The sequence below is a fragment of the Argentina silus genome, assembly GCF_951799395.1.
Source record: "Argentina silus genome assembly, chromosome: 16".
In the NCBI taxonomy this organism is placed as follows: domain Eukaryota; kingdom Metazoa; phylum Chordata; class Actinopteri; order Argentiniformes; family Argentinidae; genus Argentina; species Argentina silus.
The window spans coordinates 3,086,134-3,113,813 of record NC_139670.1 but is presented as its reverse complement, the minus strand read 5'-3'; the positions used below and the strand labels follow the sequence as shown (position 1 = coordinate 3,113,813).

At 47.7% G+C, this 27,680-nt stretch overlaps 1 protein-coding gene across 1 annotated transcript; it reads right to left on the bottom strand.

The window, feature by feature from the left end:
- Positions 1-4,313: 4,313 nt before the first annotated feature.
- On the bottom strand, positions 4,314-26,510 carry cdc42ep4b (CDC42 effector protein (Rho GTPase binding) 4b). The gene is made up of 2 exons (XM_083687964.1): positions 26,270-26,510; positions 4,314-8,174 (listed from the first exon to the last, which is right to left on the bottom strand). Exon 2 carries the CDS (start codon positions 7,946-7,948, stop codon positions 6,935-6,937), a length of 1,014 nt encoding a protein of 337 aa, XP_083544090.1. The 5' UTR covers positions 7,949-8,174; positions 26,270-26,510; the 3' UTR covers positions 4,314-6,934.
- Between the last annotated feature and the right edge of the window lie 1,170 nt (positions 26,511-27,680).

Below are 27,680 nucleotides of genomic sequence, written 5' to 3'. Positions count from 1 at the left end.
CCCCCTGGCCACATCGACTCACTCCAGCCTGATCCACCACACTCTGTACACCTCCCCCTGACTCCTCCTCCTCCACCACCCCACCCTGAACCCATCCCCCTGACTCCTCGTCCTCCACCACCCCACCCTGAACCCATCCCCAGAGTCCACAGAGTCTCCTTCTCTCCTGTCATAGATTATGGGCACACCTCTGTCCACGCTTTACCTCCCCTCTCGGACCGCCATCGTTTTCGCCCTAGGAGGCGCTTTCCCTCACAGAGGGAATACCGACGATTCAACCCTCGACACTCTCCATATAACCGTGGCGTTCAAATGTGAATGACATATGATACATTATGACTGATATCCTATGAGAACAACATCATGATCGTAAGAGTTGAGGGGAAAAAGTTACCTTTCAGGACCTCAAAAAGATTTAACTACCTCAGTAGTGATAGTAGTCCAGCCAATCCAGTGCTGTTTGTCTGCAGACTCTGGAAGTGTGTCCATCTTGCCCACACTGGACAGTCAGAAACAAAATGTCAGACAAATGCATTGATGTCATCTCTGTTGTGTAAGGTTGCTTTATAATGAATTAATCAGTTACTCTCACTTGATTTACCTTTATAATCTGGAAGAAATAGTCTCTATAGAGAGTATATTATTGTATATATTCAATGTTTTTTCTGTACATTTATCAGATACACTTTAGGCTCAATAGTAACTTGAGATCTATGCTCCGTTAGAGTAAAATGGAGTTGAGCAAGTAAGGATTCAGCTCAGTGTACACCTGTAGCACAGGCAAAAAAATAATCAATGTAACTTCTCATTAGCAAATAAAAATGATAATGCATCATTTCCCTCTCTGTGTTTTTCTTTCTGCACTGACATGAGACCACCAACAACATTGGCAGGAACTAGCAACTCAAACTAAATAAGAGACCTCTTCACCCCCTCACACCTTCTGTACAAGTTGCTCAACCGTTAATAATCATTATTTTTATTTACTTTTCTTCTAGCATTATGACTGCCAATGGCACCTGGTAAAATATGTTCATGTCATATTCATTGCCAGTAGTTCATAGGTTGCCTGCAAACTAGTATTAACGCCAAGTACGTTCTTTCATCCTTTTTTTTTTTGCAGCCAACCCAAGAGCTACTGGCGATGTATTAGCAGAAGAGGGTGTGAATGTTAGCGATGTTTTATAAGTGGAGACATTTTCTATATTTTTCACCTTTATTTTAGATGGCATTGTAGCTAATCTCTTTTACAAGTGGCATGTGATGGCATTACTAGGGAAGATTTTCTCCAAGTTTATGTGAAAGGCAGCCTCGGATGTCCAGAGCGTTAATTGTCTCAAACACATGTGATAGAAAACATAATTCGAGTGTTACAAACGTTGTTTTCTAGGCAGTCCGCAACACGAAAGCATCATGAATTTTACTTACTATTTCTGTATTTCTGCGATTTGTTACTTTTCATTCCGGGGATTCAAGACAGGATAAACACGTTCAGACTCCTTCCTTTGGTTCTTGTCAACCTGCCGTGGCCGCAGTCCGAGTGATGCAGTGTGTCGGGTCAACACTGAACACACCTGACAACTTTCTTAATCAAGGCACAACGCCCTAACAACCGCTAGGCGGCGGTAGACACTAAATGATGAGAACTCGCGTTGACATTGACTTAAAAATTGTTACCTGTTGTCGTCCCACAATCATCAGTACATTTTACTTAAAATACTTTTGCTTAGGGCGCTCAGTGGCGTAGCACACTAAGGCGCATACCATGTCGTCGCAAGGTCCCTGGTTCGATTCCGTCCATCGACATATCCTGCATGTCATCCCTCCTCTCTCTCACCCATCCTCCCTGTCAATCTCTACTGTCTCTATCCTAATAAAGCAGAAATGCCATGAAATGGAGAAAAAAAAAATGAAAATATAATTAAGAAAAAAAAATGAAAAAAAAACTTTTGCTTAACGAAATCAGTGACGACCGCTTGCAAAGACCTGTCAATTTCCTGCACAGCAAATGTGTATTTTGATCGGGTTGAGGCTTGGCCTCCATCGTAGATTCCTCGTCTCCCAGGTGAGTTGCATATCCTTGTCACTTACCTCGGCATAAAAAGTCGATTTTATATCGTTTATTATCAGCGAATGATTGAGATTTTCCACCACCATAATTTCCAAGACACTCTTGATCGCCAACATACCTCAAAGGCTGGTGAAAGTTATCTGCAATTGGTAAGAGGACTTAGAATTCAAAACCGAGGCCTTGCATCCTGATAGCGACCTATTGATCCATTACTTATTAAGTGAAAACTTGGGGGGGGGGGGGGGGGGTATAGGCTAATGTAGACTATTTATGACCACTTTACAACTATGTACTTCACTCTAATTGTGTAGCCTTCTCTAAGCCTTGCCTCTCTCCCACTTCATAATAAGTACACTGTTATGGCCTCCATGCCCTCACGACAGTAATTGTCCCGGCCAGTCCTCTGCCACAAAGCGGACATTGTGTGACTGGGCTGGCTGGCATTGACCCACTGGAACAACTCATGGGTTCAATCACGCCATGGGATCAGAGGGGGAAATGGGGTGTGTGTGTGTGTGTGTGTGTGTGTGTGTGTGTGAGAGAGAATAATAAAGATAAAGATCATCAGTCCTCATCATATCCAGACTGTGTCTAGCCTCCTGTAAATTACATTGGACTCTGCGCTCGCATGAACAATTAATGTGAAATACTCCAGTCCGTTGACATCACTTAGGAACATCTTATCTTATGATTTGTGCAAATAATGCATGAATAGTTGCAATTGTTCAGACCAATGGATGACATCGATTGCTACACTTAGGCGGTCTGTGCATGCTTGTATAAACTATTCTCATGTCCCAGTGGAAGTTGGATCTGTGCTCATTTATAAGTGATGACATACAGCTCTATGCAGCTCTGGATTGGCTGACAAGAGCTGACACAATGAATGGAGACTTTATAATATACTCCACTGCATTACAGCCAGCCTTCGTTTACGACTAGGAATCTTGTCATCACAAATAAGGGTGTAGGGTTGCTTGTTTAAATGGTGAGGTTTATTTAGTTAGAAAAACACATTTTGGCACAGACTTATTTTTGACAAACTGTGCCTCTCAGATCATAGTTGACTTGCTGGAGGAGAGCATCTGTCAACACTCATTCGAGCGTCTCCTCCTGTGTCTAATCCAGGTTTCGCCTCAGGGTCCTTCTGAATGTAGCGCATCATAATCGGGAAATAAAAACGTGCTCTGACTTGTGTAAGTATTTTTCACAACGGAACAGAGTCCCATGGTGACAGACTCAGTGTAGCAGAGAGGCAAAAGTAAAATACAACTTCCCTCCAGGTAAAGATTACCAGCCTTCTCTTTTATTGAAAAATATAGCTGTTATTTCAAAAGAGGAAAGTGAGGGAGGGTAAATATATATTAATATACAGTAGAACGAGAGAAATGACAGGAAAAGAAAATAACACATACTTGGCATAAAACTAGCCACAAAGTAGAAAAAAAATAAACCTTCTACAGCTGAACCTTGAGCCAATTCTTTTGCACAATCCTTTTTTTTTTTTTTTTTTTTTTTTTTTTTTTTTAATAAACCACCCTTCCCCTACCTCAGCCGGAGGGACTGAAATCTGTTCAGAGTGAAAGCCACTTACGTTCTGACAGCCCTTACTACATTACCACCACCTTTTGATAACGCCAATAACCAAACCAAGCCGTAGCCATAGCACGCGGTTTTCAGAGATCGCACTAATCAGTTTCTACTCCGCTCTGGTAGCAGTTTAAAATGGTGGTGGATAAGGAGGTTTTGTTTTTTTAATAGAAAATTAAGGTTCTTAGAAGTGATGTAGATGAAGAACAGCTAAGGGAGCAGCCCAACCGACAATCCATCGACAGATTCTACAGTGGAACAAGCAACTTAAAAACAGTTAAAACATAACAAAGCAAATCCCAAATTTGGCCCGTTTAACATTGAATAGTGTGAAGAGGCCAGAGACAAACTCCTACTGTTGCAGCCCAACGTTTCAAACATAAACATACACCATCTAATGTCATGTTACTGTCATGTAATAACATGGTTATTGACATGTAACAACATGGTTATTACACACTTGGCACATTTTCCCAACCACATCGTTCTAATATCTGAAGTGTGTTGATCTCATGTAGACATGACTCTGACGAAACACAAAAACACACCGCTAAGTAACATCACATCCTAGCCGTATGAAGCTCCCACCTTTCCACCTAGTACCAGTGAGTAACGTGCCCGTCTTCACCCGTGCCAAAACAGGAAACAAAAACAATGCCCCCCCCCCCCCCCCCCCCCCGGCAGCTAAAATGTCCTCTCACTCGAGAAAAAAAAAAAAATCCATTAATGAGGAGTTCAGGAAAGAATGGGCTGAGACTTCCTGTTTACACACACAACAGATGAACAGGTTACAATGTGAACGAATGGATGAGTGGATGGATGAGGGATGGATGAGGGATGGATGAGGGATGTGACTGTGGCGGAGGCAGCCTTCCCCAACCTTATTCATATGAACGGGAGTGTAAATTGGTTATAGACCAATCAGCCACCTCTGTTTATATATGAGATGGTTGAGGGAAGCCAGATGGTTGGATGATTGAATCAGGTCGGGGGGGGGGGGGGGGGGGGGGGGGGGGGGGGGGGGGGCAGAAGAGGGGCACAACGTTACTCCTGACTAGTATTCCCTACCACCCCTTTCCTCTCCTTTCATACACCTCTCCTCTCCCTCTACTAACCTGCTGATCCGACAAGCCTGTGGCATAGTGTAGAGGCCAGGGGAGGTAGAAATCGGAGGACAGGGTCATTGTAATGCATGGAACGGAATGAGGAATGGTATTATTCCTTATTCTGTTCCATGCATTACAATGAGCCTGTCCGCCAATGTCTGCCTCCCCTGGCCTCCCCTGGTAGAGACATGACCATATAGAGATAGTCCAGTGTCACTCTTGACCACACAACCACAATCTCTACTCTTGCGAATTAGTGTTTTTCGTACAAAACAAAAGCGCTATTTGACAAGGAGCTTTTGTGAAAAGGCCACTTTTTTTTTTTTTTAACCATTTTCTTAAGATAAGAAAAGTAAAGTACAAAATAAAATTTAAAAAAATGTACATCAAAACAAAAAGGTGTGTGATTCTGTACAATGGTATGTGTTTTACGGAGTTGTTAGCTAATGTGGCTACACCATGGCAGTGCTAGCAGGGGAAGGTGACTGACGGAGCTCAGCAGTGTGTTTCTAGACACACACTAGAGTCTGTCAGCGTATGGCCTACCTAATCTCCACGACAACCGAACCTCCACATCAACTCCGTAGCTAAGGCCTTGATTGGCTCACTGAGTAGTACCGCTCTGGAACCAAAGAATACCACCAAAACTCCACCCTCACGAAACAAAAAAAAACAACAACCCTACAATCAAAATCATGAGAACTGAAAACAGTGCACATACAATTAGTATGATCCCAAACCCTACGGTGATTTAGCACTAATTGCTTAAGAGGGCCGTTTCAGAGGTCAAACACAGAGAACAACAGGTGTGCTTGGTTCATCTTAGAAAAGCTGACAAACAGTTGAAATTATAAACTATTCGGCCGCTAGCTGACCAACTTATCAATAATGTATGTACATGAAATATAGTAAACACAGGCTTGCTCTACTGTAGAAGATACTACCTTTAAACCAAAACGTTCTATTGACATCTCTCTCTCTCTCTCACACACACACACACACACACACACACACACACAGCTCCGCTCCAAGGCTACGCTAGCTAGCTAGACAATGGAAAACAATTCTTGATTTCACTTCTTTTCCTTTCCCTCTTCCTTCCTCAAGGGCTTCCTTCCTTACCGTCCAGTCCCTGACCTCAGGTGTCCTTCTCGCCTCAGACATCACACCCCCGGGACCCCACCCCGTGTGATCAACAGCAGGGGAATGGTCCACGCTCTAACCCGTGTCACTTCCGCTTTCAAAGAATGTGACTGTGTCGTGACCACTGCTGGTTGGGTTTCCCTTCCTCATTATAAGTCTATGAGTAATGAGTTTGTAGCCAGCCCTGTAATGATGAGCCATGAAGGGAATCTGAAACAAAATGGAGGGGAGGGGGCGGGGGGGGGGGGATAAGGGGGAGGGAGATTGACCCCATATACTGTATAAGGGTAAACAAACATTAGCATCTCCCGATAACATGAAGGAACTCTTAAGAAACTCTGAAAATATTCCAAAGGGCCAGTTTGTAAAGCAGGACTGCAGGGATTACACTGCTGTTTACATTATTAGGGACAGGGATTCTCGTAAAATGACAGATCATAGCTCCATACATGGAAAAGAAACCCTCGAACCCATTACTGGCCTACAGAGTGCCATTTTGTTGGTGTGTGTGAGATGAACAACATGAGTGAGCTAGTATTTTCTGCAGTCTCTCACTGCCGCAAAGCGGTCTTTTCAGTGGTCGACACTGGAATTCTTTAATGGGCTGGAGTAAAAGGACTCATGGGACAGGCATTTTCAATTCCATGAAATCTCTAACTCGCTCTCTCTCACACACACACACACACACACACACACACACACACACACACACACACGCGTGCACGCACAGCTCACAGACTCCTGGCCGCAGTGAAATGGATAAAGCTCAGTAACAGATGGTGTGTGTATTCCTAATGCAGGTGGTATAGTATAAGTGTATGGAGCTTCTCAGGCAGATATATCCATAAGTAGAGTGTAGTGTAGGGGTGTGGTTTTCCATTTCACCCTGCTCCTAGTCTCCCCCTCCCCTCCCCCTCCCAGCTTGTACCAACTTCCAAAACTCATTATTGACAATACTTGTCTCCCTCTGTTGCCTCCTAAAATAACCTTCTGTCCCTGGTGAGCAGTGAGAGCCCCCCCCTCGTTACACTCGAATCTCATCATCGTCCTCGTCCATGAAGGAGAAGTCTCTGTCGTCCTCCCCCCGTGGCGAGCTGTACTTGGCGCTGTCCGTGTCCCCCTCCAGAAGGTGGTTGTGTGGTTTCTCCTCCAGGGCGGCCGAGCCGGAGCTGGACACGGAGCAGCTGTCCAGATGGTGGTGGTGGTGTTGGTTCCTGGTGCGCAGCTCCGGGGGGGTGTAGGGGTCCGCCATGATCTTCTGCTGCTGGTACGTGCTGCGGGGGGGTCTCACCGGCCCCTGGTCCTCGTCCTCCGTGGGGGGGCTGAGGGGGGGCGAGCCGCGGCCCTCGCTGCCCTTGCCCTCCTCGTAGCCCAGGTCGTCTTCCTCCCAGGCCTTCTTCTCCATCACGCTCAGGATGTCCCCCAGCATGGAGGGTCCCAGGTCGATGTGGAACGACATGATGGACTCGGCGTGTTTCATCCCGCCGCCGCGAGGCATGGACGGGGGAAGGTCCGTCAGCTCCCCGAAATTCCGCTCGTCGAACTCCGAGTCCAGCATCGCCATGGCTGCCGCCGCTCCATTGACGGGCTTGACGTCGCTCTCCGAGAGCTTCTTCAGAGGGCTGGAGGAGACGCTCTTGGGCATCTGGTTTCCCCTGCTGGCGTCCTCGTCGTTGAGGTAAGGCATGGAGATGGCGCACTTCACAAAGTTGGGCGAGCCACCAGGGGGCGCCAGTGTGTTGTTGTCGTACTTGTCGCCCCGGTTGACCGACTGGGAGCGCTTGCTGCTCCTGAAGGTGCGGGAAAGCAGGCCTGGTTTGGGACCAGGGGAGCTCTGCTGGACCTCGGGTTCCTTGGGAGGCTCTCCTGAGCGGGTGGCGAGGAAGGATGTGTCCCCGAAGGCATCGCCGCCCCGGCCCACATGCATGGTGTGGCGGAAGTCCCCCAGAGGGGCGCTGATCATCTCTGCAGTCAGGTCGGCTCGGGAACGCCGCTTGGACTGGGAGGAGTTGGACACCAGATGCTTCAGGATAGGCATGATGAAGAAAGTCTCTTACTAACAAATCCACAGAAAAAAAAGAAAAGATGATTCGACTAACACCTGGTCGGTGCTTAGAGTTAGGATATCTGTGTCCAAGTTCAATCTAAAACGGTGTGGGATGTCGTCAAAGCAAGCATATATCCAGGTATCTGGTGTAGACAGCCATTGTGGTCCTTACAAACAGCGTTGTTGATGTCTGGTCCCAGGGAATCCACAGGTTAGCCTGAGGAGATATGGAGAAGAGAGGGCAGATTAAAACCAGGTTGCAATAATTATGCAAACCAATGCTTGAGACTTAAACCTGGCAAGGGACACGGAAACTAATAATAAGACACTGAATGACTTTGCAATGTATCATTTCATTCCTTCGGAGAAGGAGCAAACCTTCTGTAAATGACAATAAAATCCAACCATTTCCAGTAGCTGCTGCCTGTGTCGGGCACAAAAACAACTTGCTTTTCCCATCACTGTCCTCTATCCCATTCGGCATCAACTGTGGAAACTGTTTTTGCCAGGGCTTTGAAATAAACCTCAGTTGAGTGGTTCACAACTCTGGCTAGAAGCATTTGGTCCTGAAGTCTTGAAGGGTGTTATGTAATGGGAACAAAGGTATTCTTGGATCAAGTAGGGAGAGCAACAGACCTACTTTACTTGAACTCAAAAACCTCCAGTTTGCATGAATTTAAAATGGAGATGAAGAGAGTCATTGTAATACATTTTTAATGCAAATATGTGTTTTGTCTTGATAGCATTTATCATAAATATTGAATATTGCTGTTTAAAAGCTGCAGCAGGAATAGTCATTATCTACACAGGCTTCCATTTTGGGGGTGTCTGCCTGTACTATAGTCCCTGCCACTAACGCTTCACTACAGTTCCCATTTGGGCCCCTGACGGTTGCATAACCAGTCACAGGATAGTGGGAGCCCAGGCTGCCCAACTGCCTGCCAGACATGAAAGAAAGAATAAGAAAAGAAAAGAAAAGGAATGGAGAATGGAGGAGGAACTGCATTTCTGCTGCTTGGATTAATTTACAACAGAGCTCAGGAGAAATATAGGCTCACATCGCATTCTGTTCTAACCCTTCTGTCATCAGGAGATCAAGTCTCTCTCCCTCTCGATATTTATTTTCCCTCTTGAGGGCTTTATCATTTCAGGTTTTAAAAAGGGGGGGGGAAGTTTGAAGCCTTCGAAAGAGAATCTCACTAACCCTATCAGAGCCTCCCGATATCCCTGCCATTTGCATACAGGCCAGATGGCCGGGTGTGACTGGCGTTGTGGCCAGCATTGAGCAATGCTGAGAGCAATACCGCTGGTGACTAATTACTGTGCTGGGCCGTTTTCAAAGCCAGGGCCTGGGGGTCTGTGATAACTTTGCGTAGGGATATGATTTACTGCTCTTGATTTCACACTGGACTCTTTGATCTCCAACCTGGCACCGTGAGGCACGGCCCGTCCGGGCCGTTTCAGAGGAGCGTCCCCTTACACAGGCCAATCTGTCCTCGTGTCACCATTTGACCCCCACACTGAAACGAGATCTCGGAACACAATGGCATGCAGTGTGGTGGAGAGGCAGGGTTTCAACAGCCCCACGTAGGCCGGCTCAGCTACACACTACTGGGCACTACATGCGTGGCTGACGTCGACAACGGTTGCGATTGTGGCCCCCCGGGCGCCGGCTAGTCCGTCGTTGTCTTGTTCGAGTCTAGATCGGAGTCCTAGCCCCTGCTCTGGCCTGCCTGCCTGCCAGCCTGCGTGCCCTGGGAATGAATGGGACTCCAGGCAACAATATTCCCAGAGAAACGTCACCCTTGAAAACATTTGCATCTCCGACAACAACAGAGCCTATTCAACTCCAAAGGCAACTGTTTCACCAGCGAGAACAGAGGGGTGTTTGATAGATGATAAGCTAACCCAGTTCTTTTTTTTTTTTTTTTTTTTTCAAAGGACGGAACGTCCCTGTGGAGAATTCAATTCTCTTCTCTGCCGCGGTTTAACCTCTTTATTCAATAACCTCACATAAGCGCTCTTTAGAGTCTCGGGCTGTGAGAGAGTGTGTGTGGGGGGGGGGGGGGGGGGGATGTACTAGCTAACCCCCTCAACAAAGAATCCTCATTTACACACAAAAAACAAGGACAACACGATGAGAAATGACACACAAACTCAGAATGAATGAATGCTCTAGAGGCTTGCAGGAGCCCAGCCCAAACTGAACCTGAACACAGTCTCCATTTCAACTGGGGTTCACACACCTTCAGCCAACTGGAAACACTTCAAGATTCAAGATTCTTTATTTGTCACGTGCATACAAGTATACAGTGAAATGCAAAAGTGACAGTGCCACAGAGTAGTGCAACAATACAATAAGTTTTAAAAAATTAAATAAAATAGAAGTACTAAAAAAAATATACAGTATGAACAGTATAAACACTTGAGCTTTTATTAAACGCAACGTGCAAACCCAACCGAAATGTGGGCTAATGACAGCATTACGCTCAGAGAAAACAATGGCGTTACCTACCCTACATTGTATACGCTAGCTTAGCCACGGAAGTGCCTTAAGACCGCTTACATTGTTACGTTGCTGCAGGCTGATCCATCAGTGGCTAATATTAGCCTGACAGGTTATTACACAACTCACTTTCCATGATATTGTAATCCACACTAGGCAGGTCAGCCAGCCTGCCTTTCTCTGTAAATGCCAGGTCAGTATCAGATTCAACATGTTATCTCCTCTAGCTTAACTTGGTCAAAGGTCAACTCATATCAGACTTATATAATCACTGTGGCATTCATTCCTATAAGATAACATAGGCTACTGTGTGTGCCAATCTCATTGAGAGCCATTCAATGTGATTACTGCATAACTACGTTACTGCATATAATCGCTGCATATCCAACACAAAGACAGCCATAGTAAGTGGTTTACTCCAAATACACAATACCTCCCTGTCAACAGCGGTTTATGGCCTACTACGAGACGCTGCCTGTGCTTGCCAGGCCAGCCAGGCCAGGGGAGAGAAGCCAGACTGAGTTGGCAGCATTGATCCAAAGCAGACTAGACTACTCTGTCCTGCCCTGTCCAGACCAGACCACTCATATGTCCCCCCCCCCCCCTGCCCTTCGCTGGCCACGTCTCCATGGCGACATTAGGCCGTCACAGTAATGCCTGCCTGCACGGTTTACTACTTATAAGCCGGAGGGGGGAGAGAGAGGGAGGGAGGAGAGGTGGGAGAGAGGGAGGGAGGAGAGAGGGAGGGGGACAGAGAGGGAGGGAGGAGAGGTGGGAGAGAGGGAGGGAGGAGAGAGGGAGGAGAGGTGGGAGAGAGGGAGGGAGGAGAGAGGGAGGGAGGAGAGGCGGGGGGAGAGTGAGGGAGGGAGGAGAGGTGGGAGAGAGGGAGGGAGGAGAGAGGGAGGGGGACAGAGAGGGAGGGAGGAGAGGCGGGGGGAGAGTGAGGGAGGGAGGAGAGAGGGAGGGGGACAGAGAGGGAGGGAGGAGAGGTGGGAGAGAGGGAGGGAGGAGAGAGGGAGGGGGACAGAGAGGGAGGGAGGAGAGGCGGGGGGAGAGTGAGGGAGGGAGGAGAGGGGGGGACAGAGAGTGAGGGGGGTGGCAGGGGGTCCCTCTTTATCCCCTCCAGGGTGAGATCACCTTTTTACAAATGGATTAGCCCGACTGCCTCTCAGCACTGCGTCTCCCTGCCTGCTGGCCACACGAAGTGCAAAAAGACAATGACCACAATACAGCCAGCCGAGAGAGGGGAATGCTTTTGATCTGATCCGTCATTAAAAACACATCCATTCTGAGGGATGAAAGATCCCAGCGGGTGCTCAATTATCGGGAGGGACAGCCTTCACACCTTGAGGGGCCATTTTAGGAAATGGCCCGTTTCATCTTCTTTCCTTTCGGTGAGGTGGAAGTGCCTTACCCACACACCCGTCACTGGGCCCCGTCACCACACGCATGACAAAAGGGGGAAGAGAAACCTTCGAGCGATGCTCTCTTCGTACAATTCCTCTCCTTTAGTACAATTCCCTTTAACATTAATCATGCAAGGGACAGGGTGTATGAAGCAAGACGCAGACATTCCACAGCTCAAGACTCCAGGCTTGTCCCTCCTTCTTTTGAGCCGAGGGGGGGACGGCAAACGCTGTGCGCGCAGTTCGCAGTTTGTGCTTAGCACCATTTCACTTCAGCGCTAAGTCTAGACAGCTAGAAAAATACTCCCAGAAAAATCAAAGCTAGGCTATTTCCCTTGACTTTGAGCGTCATGCGTGGGTAACTACGGTCACCAGGGAGTTGTCTAACCCAATGTAACCCATAATATGTTCTCTACACACACACACTGGGTCTCTCAGTACACTGCCAGGGGGCTGAATTCGATTTCAGCACCAACTCATTCAGGGCAGGATATCATGCTTGCATGATAGCATTCCACAGCTACCAAACAGCCAGACAGAAACACACATCAAATCATGTCTGTGTTTATCAAATACGGGGGTACGGAGACATTTTAACGACTTCAGGCTACACCTGGGCTCCTCCTCCTCAGACCTCTCCACCCCCGGACACCTAACTGAACACCTAACTGTACATTACCTGAAAAAAAGTGTAATTCCTTTCTCTAGCACTGGGACTACTGATGGAACGTGTTCTTATCGAAGGTTTTACTTACGATGATGTACGTTGTATTGTTGATTCACTTACTTAGACAAATGTACTTATTGTTAGTCGCTTTGGATAAAAGCGTCCGCTAAATGACTTAAATGGGGGATAGATCGTGGGGGAAGTGGAGATTCGCTGACTGTGAATCTGGGTTTTGAATCCACACATTAGCTGATACATCAAGCCTAGCAAGCGTTGGCGGTTTTACGTAACACATTACTCAAACTGTCACATGACATCAGATCAGAGTAAAAAAAGGGAAAAGCAGCAGCAGCAAAGATATAAATGATTAACAACATCTTATGTCGCCTGAGGCTCAAACCCAGCGGATTACATCACCACCACCACCACCATCATCATTAACTTCCACTCCTCTAATCCCCTGCCTGGATCACAAGCTCCGGAATCCTCCAGGGTTCCACAATCCAGACCTCCAATGTTCCAAACCAACTGCACAATCCTCCAATGTTCCACATCAAATACTCTCCCTCTCTCTCTCACTCACTCACTCTTTCCCTCTCTCTCCCCCCCCCCCCCTCCCCCTCCCCCTCTCCCTCCCCCCCCCTCCCCCTCCCCCTCTCCCTCCCCCCCCCTCCCCCTCTCCCTCAGCGGATGCACAGGCATAAGTGGCTTTAGTGATGTCATTGATGATGCCAAGTCTACCATCTCACACAGCTGGACCACCTCAGAGATGAACAAGCACCAACCAACTGCAACCATTCGCTGGCTAGTTTTATTTTGGGGACGCTTTTAATTTTTTAAAGGACAGACACAGAGCACATTACTAATTCACCAGACGGAGGCTGCTGTACTCCACTTGCGTCATGTGAATAGAGAATCGAGTTAATGGATTGTACGCTGCAGCAATGAAACATCCAGTTCAGTTGACATTTTTTGTTTTCTAAAGCTTACCTAAGCAGTTGTAGGCTAACTTCCTTCAACATGCTGTCCTTACCAATGTTTTCTACAGCATATGAGAGTGTGCTTGTTATTATTTTGCCCTGGCATTTTCCATTCTTCTATTGTAAACGAGACCTTGTTCTCAATGGGACTCCCTGCTAAGATAAAGGCCAGGCTTCACTGGAAAGGTCAGGGAAAAGAAAAGAAAAAAACAACTAATCCCTTCCACCAATGAAAGCAGCCTTTGGGTAAACTTGAACTGGTAACTCTCCCCATCCCCCCCCCCCCGCTCCAGCTCTGTCTTCTGTAGTCTCCATTAACAGCCTGCATGTTGAGGTGCTAACGGCACTGGGAGGAGCAGCAGGCTGTTATGGCCCGTCGGCACTGCTTGACAATGACAAGTTCACAAGTTCACTCAAAAGAATATTCATCCACCCACGAAAAACTAATCAGCAGCTTCACCGGCCTTGATGCAAAGGCTTTCAACTGGAAGGCAGGAGCTGTACAAAATACAAAATGTCATTTCCTCATCTATGTAAAGTGTATATATATATATATATATGCCATTTAGCTGATGCTTTTATCCAAAGCGACTTACATTCCAGTGAGTGCAGACATCTCAGTATATACGGTCCCAGCGGGAATCAAACCCACAACCTAAGCGTTGTTAACGCCACGCTCTACCGACTGAGCCACAGAGGACCAAAGTAAAGTAATTATCAAAATGCAATAACACTGTATCACGTGTATGACTAGGGCTGTAGCAGACACCGGGTAGGTGTGGAGGCTGTTGTTATCAGGCAGACCTGTCCAGCCTGCTGTTGCCCCTGGGCAGTGAAGCTACCGTTGACTAGGAGCCCTGCAGCTGTGTGTGAAGCCGAGCCCACCATCCTAACCGACACCTCGTTGTGAACTCATTACCAACCCCTCCACCTCACCTCTCACCTCCCTGCTAACTTACCTACCCATCCCCCTCCTCCTCACAGGAGCAACAAGCAGCACAGTGTCAACTCATTACCAACCCCTCCACCTCACCTCTCTGCTCCCTGCTAACTTACTCACCCATCCCCCTCCTCCTCACCTCTCTGCTCGCTGCTAACTTACCTACCCATCCCCCTCCTCCTCACAGGAGCAACAAGCAGCACAGTGTCAACTCATTACGGTCTCCTCGACCATCTGTAGGCCTCCAGTGACAGTAGTTTAGAGAAAGTGATGGTTGGCCTACAGGGTTCGTATGGTTGATCTGTGCTTTCAGTCATACAGCTCATAGAACGTAAGTATGTAGACTGTCTGGAGGCCAGAAATGTCAGTCACACTTGTTAATAATGTTGTTACTACAGTAATTACAGTGTTACTACACAGGCAGAGGGACAACAAGATCGTTACCAAAATGTCACCAGGAAACGCAGCCTTGGAGAATGACATCAGGCTACAGGCTATAATCTAATAACGGTCATGTAAACAATGTTCTTCCTGGACTCACCTCAACGCTTCATGTCACATGTAAACATGTAAACATACACTACACCTGGTAGGACCTGGGGAGGTCCTTTGTGGCTCAGTTAGTAGAACATATATTATACTACACAGACATACCCATTGTTCCCCCAGGGCTATGATGAGCTATAGCAAGAACCCGTTGGTCCTGTTTCTCTTTGTATCTGCCTGGTATGCCATCTGAGGACAGCCTGCATCCCGTATGACAAACGACAGAAAGAGAAAGAGCTGAGAGAGAAAGAGAAAAGGGGGAGAGGGAGGAGAAGAGAGAGAGAGAGGGGGGAGAGGGGGGGTAATAGAGATAGAGACATGGCCTTGACCAATGAGAAAAGGAGAAAGAGCCAAGCAAGGAAGGAGAGAATAGGGAGAGAGAGAAGAGAGGGAGGGAAAGACCGAGAGCGAGAGAGAGAGAGAGAGAGAGAGAAGGAGGGAGGGAGAGAGGTTTAGGTGTGGCCTTGTCGTCTCCTCTGCATATGGGTACCGGGGCGTCGGACATTCCAACAATTGATGAGAATTGATGGCATTCTTTGTCTTTGTCTTTAACCGCACTGAAGGAGTGAGAATAGTATTCTAAATGGACCAAAGATCCAACAAGACAGGGCGAGGAAACGGTTGGGAAACGATCAAATGTTGATGGTGTTTGTTGACAAGGTCAGAGGGTTGAAAAGGATACGTCTGTCCTATGGATGACCTGAACCCTGACGGCCAGGAGAAAAGACAACACACATAACGCACTCAAAGGTCGACAGCTTGTGAAGTGACACTCGCACCAAACACTTGTACATCACAGGTTCAAGGGGAGGGCAGGAGTGTCTGGTGCCATCATTATCCATGTCCGTGTGGGGGTACCTAATCCATACTGAAGGTTGAGGACATGGTGAACACACACATCATGTCTTCACTTGGTGAAGACACACACACACACACACACACACCCTTATATAGGGCTCTCAATGACAAGCCTGGACAGCTGACTGAGTAAATATGCGCACCTCAGCAGGAAGGTTACAGTGTGTGTGTGTGTGTGTGTGTGTGTGTGTGTGTCTAAACCCATGTGAACCCACCTATCTGGGCCTCTACCACACAGAAACAAGCCACAGGGGGATTAAGTGGAGCGTGTTGAACAAGGAAAACTAAAGCCAGCGTGTCTGAACCAGCCGAGGCACCGTGTGGGAGCTCCTGACCGCAAACACAGGTCGCCCCTCCCAAAAACACAAACATTCCAGCCCACCACCCACACGCACACATACACACACACCTCCCACACACACCCTACCATCCCCCTGTGTCATGGTCCACATCCTCCTCATATCATTCATGGTTTGTTGGTTTGTCGTTCATTTCCTGTTATCTACCAGCCACGGCCCTGCTATCGTAGACACACACACACTCACACTCACACACACACACAGTTAACTGTTGACCTCATGCTGCACATCTCAACCGCGTGGCTTTGTGGAGGAGATGGTTTTAACCCCCCGTCCGTCAGCACCGCCGAGGCACCCAACCAGCCAGCCACGTTCTGCCTTCAGAAACCCCTTACTGCTGGACCAACACTGTGTGGTGGAATCACGGGTGGCCGGGCATGCTGGCTTCCAACAGGAATGGGGGGGGAGGAGGAGGAGGAGGAGGGATCAGAACTCAGCTCTAACCAACAATCAAAACAAATGATTAACATGTTTCATCCTTGTAAAATCTCCCTTTGTACACAGCGGTGCCTGAGGCGTTCCCTTCATAACTCCCTCCCTCCCCACTCCCACCCCCACCCCCCGCCCCTCCCTCTCTGGATCTATGAATAATATCCTGTATGAGAATGCCACTGAATCTCATTCCCTCCTGAGAGCATAGGGCGTAGGGCGTACCCAGGGCCCTGGAGGCTGGCCAGGCCCAGTCAGGGAGGGGTAAGACCACCATCCCCACAGGGAAGGAGACACAGATGGGGTGACCACAGAGAGACACGCCCTGGTAGGGGTGGTGGTGGTGGTGGTGGTGGGGGTGGGGGGGGGGGGGTGGTGGTGGAGGGTGGCACCACTTTGCGCAGGACTCCCTCCCCAGGAAAACGTGCCAACCCAGTGAACTAACACAGGCAGCAGGGTTCACTCTGGAAAAAAAAAAAAAAAACCGATTCGGCACTCTGGCCAGCACCCAAACTCTCATTAGCCCCGACAGTGAGGCACGGAGGGGGATTGTGTGTCTGTGTATCAGTGTGTGTGTGTGTGTGTCTGATTAAATCACTGCATCCCCTCCCTAACTAAGTCCTAATGGCCAAGGCTCTCGCTTGGGCGAAGCGGAGGACTCAGCACCCGAGCAACAGCTGCTCTACAATAAAGAGAGAGAGAGAGAGAGGGAGGGGAGAGAGAGAGAGAGGAGAGAGAGGCAGAAGGAGAGAGAGAGAGAGAGAGAGAGAGAGAGAGAGGCAGAAAGAGAGAGAGAGAGAGAGAGAGAGAGAGGCAGAAGGAGGGAGAGAGAGAGAGAGGCAGAAGGAGGGAGAGAGAGAGAGAGAGAGAGAGAGAGAGAGAGAGGGAGAAGGAGGGAGAGAGAGAGAGAGAGAGAGAGATTCTATTGAGCTTAATGTAAAATAACAGAAGCAGGGCAGACAAAACCCCCATTAAAGAGCAGATGCCCACACTGCCAAAGCAATTTCCACTCCTGTAGTTAATCACAACGTGACATTTTCCCCTCACCCCAGGTGTACTTTGTGCATCCCACACTTCTAGTCAGTGGAAAAACAGGAGCTCATTCTCGAAATGGCAGTTTATTTTTTCCCTCCAAAAGAGAGAGAGAGAGAGCCACGCACAAACAGAGTGACAGTGAGTGGCTCTGGGAAAAATGTGCCAAATCACCAGAAAGATAAGCAGCGGCAGATACCAGTGTAGAACAGGGCAGCATCCGTTCAGCGAACGCAGCAGTTACTGCTGACACACACACACACAAATCCGCGGGAGGCTTTTCAATGTGAATGGAGGAAGATAAGTCACTCAGCGGACCACCCTTGCTCTGAGTTAACTTTTCAACAGCTCCACTTCATCATTACTCCCCCTCGCAGGGCAACCACACGGGTGGTGAAGAACTACAAAGACCAGGGAGCCCTAAGCAGCTCTTACTGACAAGATGAGATCGTAAACACCCACGGTGCTAGCTTTAACGACACCAACAGTACTCAACAAAACCCTTGACCACAAAAGCAATATTACCCCACAAAGAACACACACACACACAGGCTCGCAAAAACATCCCCACTTCAGCCATAACACAGCTTCACACCAGTTGACAACCTGAAAATCACATCAGAGCAAACAGGGCCCCCCCCCCCCCCCACACACACACACAGTGAAGTAAGAAACTGGCACAAACACTTGTCTATAACACGCATCGTTAGCAAAATTACAGCCCTGCTAAATTTACCAGCATACACTGGTGTCTTATAACGGCTGACTCTGTGTGTGTGTGTGTGTGTTCTTCTCTCTCCTTGGCTGTGACTCCTGAGGAATGCCCCATCCAGCTAGAGGATCCGTTACAGCCCAGCTCACCTAGAGCCAGACGGTCTGTCACCTCTCCCGGAAGAGGACAGAGAGAGAGAGACAGGGACGGGGGACGGGGGACGGGACATCTGGCAGCCGGAGGGGGGTGGGGTAACAGGATACATGCGGCAGGGCTGTCCTACTGTACATCAGAGAGAGAGGGGCCAGCCAGGTCAGCCAGTGGACTTGTTCTACACACGGAGTGTACCCAACACAGAGATGTGGCTGTGTTTCATGTCACCTCTAATTGATAGGGACGGTTAGCCAGAAACACTGGGACTGCAGTTCTCCGGCAGAGAACATTATGTTAGTGCAACCTGCTCTCTCTCTCTCTCTCTCTCTCTCTGTAGGAGAACAGTCAACAAGCCTTATCTGATAGTAAAATCAGGACAGATGTAGCCTCACGCAAATGAGATCTGTCATACCAAAAGCATTTCGACATCTGACTGCAGATCGGATCACAGTCACATTGAACCATCATAGCTGGCTTCACGACAACATACAAAAGAGGAAGTTCATTGTTCTCTCTAAAACAATATGACCTGTAAACTAAAATGTGTCAAACCCTTCAGGTTATTCAATGGGCCTGGCAGTGCCGGGAATCAGCCGCCAACGTGCGATTAGCCAGGAAAGTCCCTGTCCGACTCCTATGTTTTGGTTTCCTTGTCACTGTGCCGTCATTCCCTGTGTGGGCGTGGCATCGCCAAGTTGCAGGTCGGAATTTTCAGAAAAAATAAACAGTTTATGATTGACAGCAATGGTTATCTGGATGACTGTCTTTGTGTTTGTTTGTGTGTGTGTGTGTGTGTGTGTGAGCAGCAATAAGCTCAAAGTCCATCAACAGCTCATCACTCACAGGGACGTGTTTTGCTGACAGACGTGTATGGGGTCAAGGGTCATATGGATGTTTGGCTTAGTTCCCTGAGACCTGAGAAAGGTACACACATCCTTCCCAGCGCGGGGAGTCTCTCTCTCTCTCACGACACACACACACACACACACACACGTCTCTCACAACAAAGCTGCCGGAACTGAAGATCTGACAGTGTCACAGCAGGCACAATGGACCAAAATCAACAAATAACAAAGCACTGCCTCAAGTGTAAAGGGAGATAGGAGCCAAAACCTGATGACACACCCAGGGAGGGAGGGAGGACACACACACACACACACACACACACACACACACACACACACACACAGACAGTCTACCAGGTAACCACTGTTTTTATCACACACACACACACACAGTCTCCTGAGATGTAACCCAGTCCACACGACGGGCCAGCCCAGAACAGAACACCCTCTATCCACACAGAGCAGAAACAACTCCCATAATGCATACATAAATACACTGGCCAGAATCCTGCTGACAGACAAAAGAGCTGAGATATGAATCAGAGAGTATTGCGTTTCTTCTGCCCAGAAATGAATGTACTGAGAGTATTGTGTTACTTTGGTCCATATTACACAAGACAGGAGGCGTATGATAGATATGGATATATTCCCTAAAGGACTGAGGCCAGGGCTACAGAGATGTCCACTGGCTGCTGTGAAGGCTGCATTCCTCCTTTGTCTCCAGAGAGAGAGAGAGAGAGAGAGAGAGACCACCTGTTTCTACCACGGCCGGCCATACGGAGGGAGAGAGAACAATGAACACCCGCTGAACCGTGAACAGACCGGGGCCGCGCTCTGACAGACCAGCTGCACACACCGCACCGCACGGCATGTGTGTTTTGAATACATATGACCGCTCCTCTAGTGTCACATCTGACCCCTCCTCTGGTGTCTAGTATGCACACAAACGTCTTGCACAATCAACTGACCGGCGTGTCAAATCAGTGGTGTGTCTGTCAGAGGTACGGGGGGGTAGAGGTACGGGAGGGTAGAGGTACGGGAGGGTAGAGGTACGGGGGGGTAGAGGTACGGGGGGGTAGAGGTACGGGGGGGTAGAGGACGGGGGGGTAGAGGACGGGGGGGGTAGGGTACGGGGGGTGGAGTACTGGGAGGGTAGAGGTACGGGGGGGTAGAGGACGGGGGGGTGGAGTACTGGGAGGGTAGAGGTACGGGGGGGTAGAGGACGGGGGGGTAGAGGACGGGAGGGTAGAGGACGGGAGGGTAGAGGACAGGAGGGTAGAGTACGGGGGGGTGGAGTACTGGGAGGGTGGAGTACTGGGAGGGTAGAGGTACGGGGGGGTAGAGGACGGGGGGGTAGAGGACGGGAGGGTAGAGGACGGGAGGGTAGAGTACGGGGGGGTAGAGGTACGGGGGGGTAGAGTACGGGGGGGTAGAGCCGTTAGTTCATGCTCGACCGTGCGTCCACAGAGGCCTGTGTCAAAGCAGTCACAGATGACCGGACAAAAGGAAGGACAATTAAACTTGGAATTCAATAAGCAACTACAACAAGGTCTAACCCCTCCACTGCCTCCGATATTACATCCTCTCACATGAATGCCTGGGTAACACACACACACACACACACACACAGTGTAAGCCATGTGGCACTATTGAAGAGAAACTGAGACAGCATTTCCATCCAGGAACAATAAAGTCAGTAGATCTGTTTTACCCATTTAACTTTATTAGTATCACAAAGCCAATATGACACACACACACACACACACACACACACACACACACACGACTAAAGACTCTGTTGTTGAAGTAGTGTTACCAGACTACAGAACTTCAGCCTATCTGCTTTCAAGTGACTCTTCACTGGAATCAGTAGCTGCTGTGACAACTGTACCAAAACATGTCTTGGATGTTCAGGTGACGCAGGTATTGAGATTTCAGTGAATGGGTATCGGACAGGTGTGTCAGGTTAAGGAGGAGGCGTTCTATCAGTGCCAGTCCAACAGAAACCACAGGTGATGCTCTGAGCCTTTCGGAATGCAAGACTCACCCAAGACTCACTTCTCAAATATTTCTAGTAGGAGTTCTTTTGATCTTGACCTGAGATATGTGAAGATGTTATCCAAACTGGTTTCGACATCCGGAACCTATGCGGTTATCATAACAATGATGGGCGTCTGTCAATCAAACTGCAGTGTTAAAAATAAAAGATCATATTTTCACTTCCTGTAAGGAGACACTCCATTGAGGATCAATCATCCGGTACAGGACATTGGAGCAGTCACACAACCAGTAGTTCACATGAACAATCCATCAATCAACGTAGTCAAGCAGACGAGATACAGCCTGAAGTACTGCTAAACCACAGCCTCAGAAAGCTCCAGAAAGCTCTAGCCAAACTGGTTCCTTATCTCAATGCTTGTCATATTACATTGACAGTCACCAAACCCTGTCAAAGTAAGTAACTAATATATAATATTAATAATAATAATTATAAATAATAATAAATACCATTTAGCTGACACTTTTATCCAAAGCGACTTACATTGCAGTGAGTGTATACATTTTTCAGTATATATGGTCCCAGCGGGAATCGAACCCACAATCTACGCGTTGTTAGCGCCACGTTCTACCACCTGAGCCAGAGAACTAAGACTCTGTGAACGGGTACACACTGTATCAGGTGTTGCACTGTATGTGCATTTCACCACAGTGACGAGACCTAGCTTCTGAACGGAGGATTATGTTAGCTAAACTCTGTGGTTATGGCCCATGCAGGACACAGTGTTGTAACCCACTCCACTAGGGTTTCAGGCCCGCAGGAGAGCCCTGCGGCAGGAGGGAGAGTCCTAGGATTACACCCCGGTGACGACCAGAGCTGGAATGTTGTTCGGTTTCAGAGGGTTGGTGAGCTACAATATCAGGTGACGACAACTAAGAAACCTTCAGAACGTTCAACACTCGTTCAGCTTCCAAATGAGACATGAAAGACGTGAACGGTGCTCGTTTGAAGGCAAACTGCTTTTCGCTTTCAAAGCCGAAGCGTTTTTCTGAGAGGCAGGTCAGATAACCTCAGCATGACGCCTACGAGTTCAAAAGCGCCTGTGCTTCCCTTTCAGGGAAAGGTAGTTCCTGTAATTGTCTCAGACACATTACCCCTCCTCTGGGACTCCCACATGAGCCGCAATACTGTCCAAGATCAACAGGAGGGAACTTAAGACGCCCGTCAACCAGTCAACAATCCATCCCCATCATCTGCTAGCCATGAAACATGACGCAACAGATTTTTCTATAGAAAACCTGTTAAAGTCGTGTTTCGTTGTAAATCATCTTCAAGGCTTTAGGCACACACAGGTTCACATGGGATTTCAATAGATTTACATGTTTGTGAAAAGCTTTAATCATCCAGATTGAATTACGCAAGTTTAGAGCTTTTCACCCAGTGACATCTAATACACCCATGCGTTAAAAATACTTGAGGATTTATGCGCTTTGAGTACCATGTGGATGTAAAGGTCGCCAGTTTGAACTTTGACTTCGGGTCAAACTCTTACCTCAAATGAGAATCTAGGCAACATGAGCCAAGGAATTCACCTTTCTTTAGTTATCCAAGTTCATAGAGACAATGACTTCAGAGACTAAACGTTATTTATTGTTCAAGACTGGGTGCATATTAGACTCATAGCCACACCACTCTAATCATATTTGTGCGAAATGTGTGTTCTTACGAGACCTATGTATAGTCTCACACCACAAGCTCAATATACAGCCTAGAAGACAGAGGTCAGAGGTCAGGGCTCTGTTATGGCTAGCTCTCATTGGTTCGCAGGGAGTGTGGGGCCAAGGGTTAGTCCAGGCTGTAGACAAAGCCTTAGTAACTGGACTCAGAGAACCACATGTGAAGCCTTCCTCCAATCACACCGTCTCAGTCTCCTATGGATGCTGCTGCCAGGGATAAGCATGGGTGGATTACAGCAAACTCAAACAATTTACACTGGTATTTCCTGGCGCTGCAGAAAATAATGGGAAGTAATGCAGATGAATGAATGGACGAATACACCCACGCACTCAGGCGTGCAAACACCCACGCACACACACACTTACTGTGCGGAAAACCGCCTAATCAAATAGGTGGGACGAGGACGATGGGTGTTTCAGCTAAGTGGTCAACACATTATCCCTGTAATAGGTCTGCAAACAGCCTCAAATGCAACCCTTGACTCACGGCTGATTCACAGGGGACTTTGTTTGGCAACTCATCCACCCAATCTGACTGTGAAATCGCCTGAAGTCAGCGGTTTTATGAGAAACAGCGCGTCTATGCATCTGAAGCCTCCCCCTCCACCCCTCCAATGCAGACTGTAGGAGGACGATGACCTCACACCAGCCAGCCAGAGCTGGGCAGGTAGCCAGCTCCTCTACTATGCAGCAGTGGGAGCCTTGGTTCCACACACACACACACACACACACACACACACACACACACACTAGAGGGGATAAGATGAGACATACTCCCCCCATGACACACAATAGATAGTGATGGAGCGATTTAACGGCCAGCAGAATGAGACAATAAACTAAAAGAGTTGAAGTCTGGTGTGTGTGTGTGTGTGTGTGTGTGTGTGTGTGTGTGTGTGTGTGTGTGTGTGTGTGTCAATGCAGCAGCATATCAGCTGTATGAGAGGAGTGCAGGGGAGAGGTAGAGAGAGAGATAAAGAGAGAGAAGAAGAAGTGTGAATGTCAATGCAGTCTCTCTGTCTCCTGTCCTCCTGTCCTCAGTCTCCTGTCCTCCTGTCCTCAGTCTCTCTGTCCTCCTGTCCTCAGTCTCTCTGTCTCCTGTCCTTCTGTCCTCAGTCTCTCTGTCTCCTGTCCTCCTGTCCTCAGTATCTCTGTCTCCTGCAGTCCAGCTGGTCGGCCTGGGAGTGGTCAGGCAGGGGCCGTTGACCTTGTCCCAAATCTCTCCGGCCCCTGTCTGTCCATGAGCTGCCTGCCTGCCTGCCTGCCTAGTACGGCACAGAACACACTGCAGCAAAGCTAATTCATCCACTCTGTGTGTGTGTGTGTGTGTGTGTGTGTGTGTGTGTGTGTGTGTGTGTGTGTGTGTGTGTGAAAGGGGGTGTTGGAGGGGTAAATGTAAATGTTTTGTCTGCTAAACTCCCAACACAGACCTTGGGGTCCAGTAGGTCTGGGTAGGGGGGTGGGGTGGACGGGTTGCCCAGAGAAACAGACAGACCCCACCAATCACACAACTTCACACTGAAGCAGAGAGGCCAGTCAGTGTCAAGAGGGCAGGAGTCAGGGGGCTGTCTGGTAAACCAGGACAAAGACAAGCTCATTCGTCAAAATGTCCACACACTTTTGTGTCGGGAAACGGTTACAAGAGGCGACGCATGTATTAGTTGAGTGGCGAAGCACTAAATTGTGGGCTGTATTACTCGCTAATGGTAAACACAGCCGAGAAAGGCCCCCGGTTACAGATGCATGAGCACTTCCATACCCTCTACGGTAATTGTCTGTCGGGACCAATCCAAATCACCCAGCTGATCTGATGCAGTGGCTCACATGCAGTGAGGGACGAGTGGGGTAATAAGTTTGCAAACAGGCTCAGAGCACGGAGGTAATGACCTGGAAATATCACCAATTTGGCTGGGAACACAAGGGTGGAGATGGAGAGAGAGAGGAAATAATATCCAATATTGTAAAAAGGACCATGTGAGGGCTTTGTTATGTAACTGGTCCCACTGTTGGAGCAGAGCAGTGACGCTTACAAACCAGCCCATCTGCCCCATTCAGATGATTAAACCAAGCATCGGCTAAAACAGGACACACTACACTGACCCAGGGCACTGACCATGATCTGTCGACATTTATCCGGTATGGAAAACACTAATAATCAAGTCACAAACATTAAATAAAACACTTTTCTTTTTTTTTCTATAAAAGGTCAAGACTTCAACCATACTTTTGAAAAAGAAAGCGCCAAATTGCAGGGAAAAGGAGGAGGACTGAGGCCGAGGAAAGTCCCGCATCTATTTTATCTGCCACATCTGCGCAGCCAGCCAGGATTTCAAAACACCCTGAAAATCCCATGCTGGCATCGAGACCGCGCAGCATAGGCGTTGTGTGAACGGGCGGGACGGAAACAATAGCATAAGCAATGTTGCACTTGCTCGTCAGATACGTTCAGCTTCAATGAGCTGAATGACCCGCTACAATAGAAGTAACAATGAACTGCCTACGCGACCCGTACATTAACCTCGTAGGCCACTTACAGCGGCAGACAAACTTTTAGATCACCCAAGGTGAAGTTCAATTGTTGTAGCGATGGAGGTCTTATCAAACTTATCCACTATCTAGACGATAAAATCTGTTTGAAAACACACACTCTGAATACGTCGTCATCAGCAGTAGACCGTTCGAGAGTCTGATGAAGCGAATGGGGGGGGAGAGAGCTGGGGAGAGAGAGAGAGCTGGGGAGAGAGAGAGAGCTGGGGAGAGAGAGAGAGCTGGGGAGAGAGAGCTGGGGAGAGGGGAGTTTGTGCACAATGGACTTGTTTCGCTCCCATATGGAACAGGCAGCCAGCGAGCGTGCTGCCCTTGTACGAGACTGCACGGCGCTGAGATTGTCCCCAAGTATATTTGACATTCAAATTAGATAGATCCGATTATAATTTCCCTTTACCACTTCTGCACTTCAATGGCTGTGCTCCCAGATACAATAGAACATTGTAGAATGAAAGGTATAAAAGTGTAGCCATCAATTAATATATTGTGATCAAAGTTTGTGATGGATACAAATACAAATACATTTGATCGCTGTCTTGAAATAAATAGTCATGCAGCTCAAACCACGAAAATATAGAAATAACAACAGAATGTTACCTTTATTTCTGGATTAGTCCTGACGGAGAAGTTGATAAATTCCAGTTGAAATTCACAATTCAGCTCTGAACAACAACAAAACAGATGTGTCAGAGGTAGCCCAACCACTGTTTATGGAATACAAAAAGCGCGTCCTATCACAGAATAACTAACGCAAATATTATCCTAAAAAACGACTAGTTGGCTCCCAACAGCGTTATCAATGTTCCACCGGACAGCGATAGGATAGGTTCTCCGTCCGTAGTCCATGTACGTCCGTCAAGTTTGGAGTGCGGTGGCACAAAACCCCGTCCTTCCCACTCCTCTCTCCGCGAGAACACCGCCTCCTGGCGCATTTTAAAGGGCCAGTATGCAATTTAGTCACAATAGAATAGCTGTGTGCAAACATTGAACTCATTACTTTTGCATCAATCAAGTCAAATCAATACAGCAAGATGCTGGGCTAGTTTGTCGTTTGCGTAGTAGCAATCTCCTGATCATTCATTATCAACATCAATGGTTAATTGTTCTGTTAGTACCAAGAGATGCAGGATCTTACGCGATGTGAACACATTTGTTTGCGGTCTACTTTACTGCAGACAACAAACGGTATTTAATTTGATATGAGTTTTCTGCACATTTCATTAATTCAGTATAAATCAACACCATGTGTGCATTGCTCTCAGGGAACTCCTGTAATTATATTGATAATTATAGATGTGACTAGATCAAACATCTATCGAAGCCAAATCAAACATGAGCAAGGCCTATGTTTAGGTTGAAAGAGGAGCTAGGGTCACGATGACGTAAAACCATATATATCACTGTGTGTGTGTGTGTGTGTGTGTGTGTGTCTGCATGTCTGTCTGTGTATGTGTGTATGCGTGTGCATGTCTGTCTCTCTCTGTGTGTGTGTGTGTGTGTGTGTGTGTGTGTGTGTGTGTGTGTGTGTGTGTGTGTGTGTGGATCTCAAGTTTGACAGGCTGCTTGTCTCCAATCACTAAGAACCTACAGAACAAAAATAGGTTTAGAAAGAAACAGACAACTACACTTTCAATGGATTTAATTTGATTTATTTTAGAAAATAATGTATTTTTGTTATCAGGTCAATTTCATGCCCAGAGCCAGTAAAGCCTTCAAGTGGTTTTGTTTTTTTCATAATTTAATAAAGAATATATTTTTATCACACAGAATACATTCTTGGCACTAAACACTGAATATGTTACAATATCCTGGTACAGCAAGTCACACACTGTCACTCTGAGGACCCAGCACTGGTGGCTAAAACTAAAGCCTGATTTAAATGCCTGTTTCTATGCCACATTATAAGAACATAAATAAACAATTTATTTTAAGAAAATATAGGTCTCTTGTGGGGGTTTTATATCATTCAGGGGTCTCTGACAAGGCTGTTTTTCCACTTAGCAGGGAC

Coding starts and splice junctions, on each gene's coding strand:
- cdc42ep4b (XM_083687964.1), bottom strand. CDS start 7,948: ATGCCTATCCTGAAGCATCTGGTGTCCAACTCCTCCCAGTCCAAGCGG.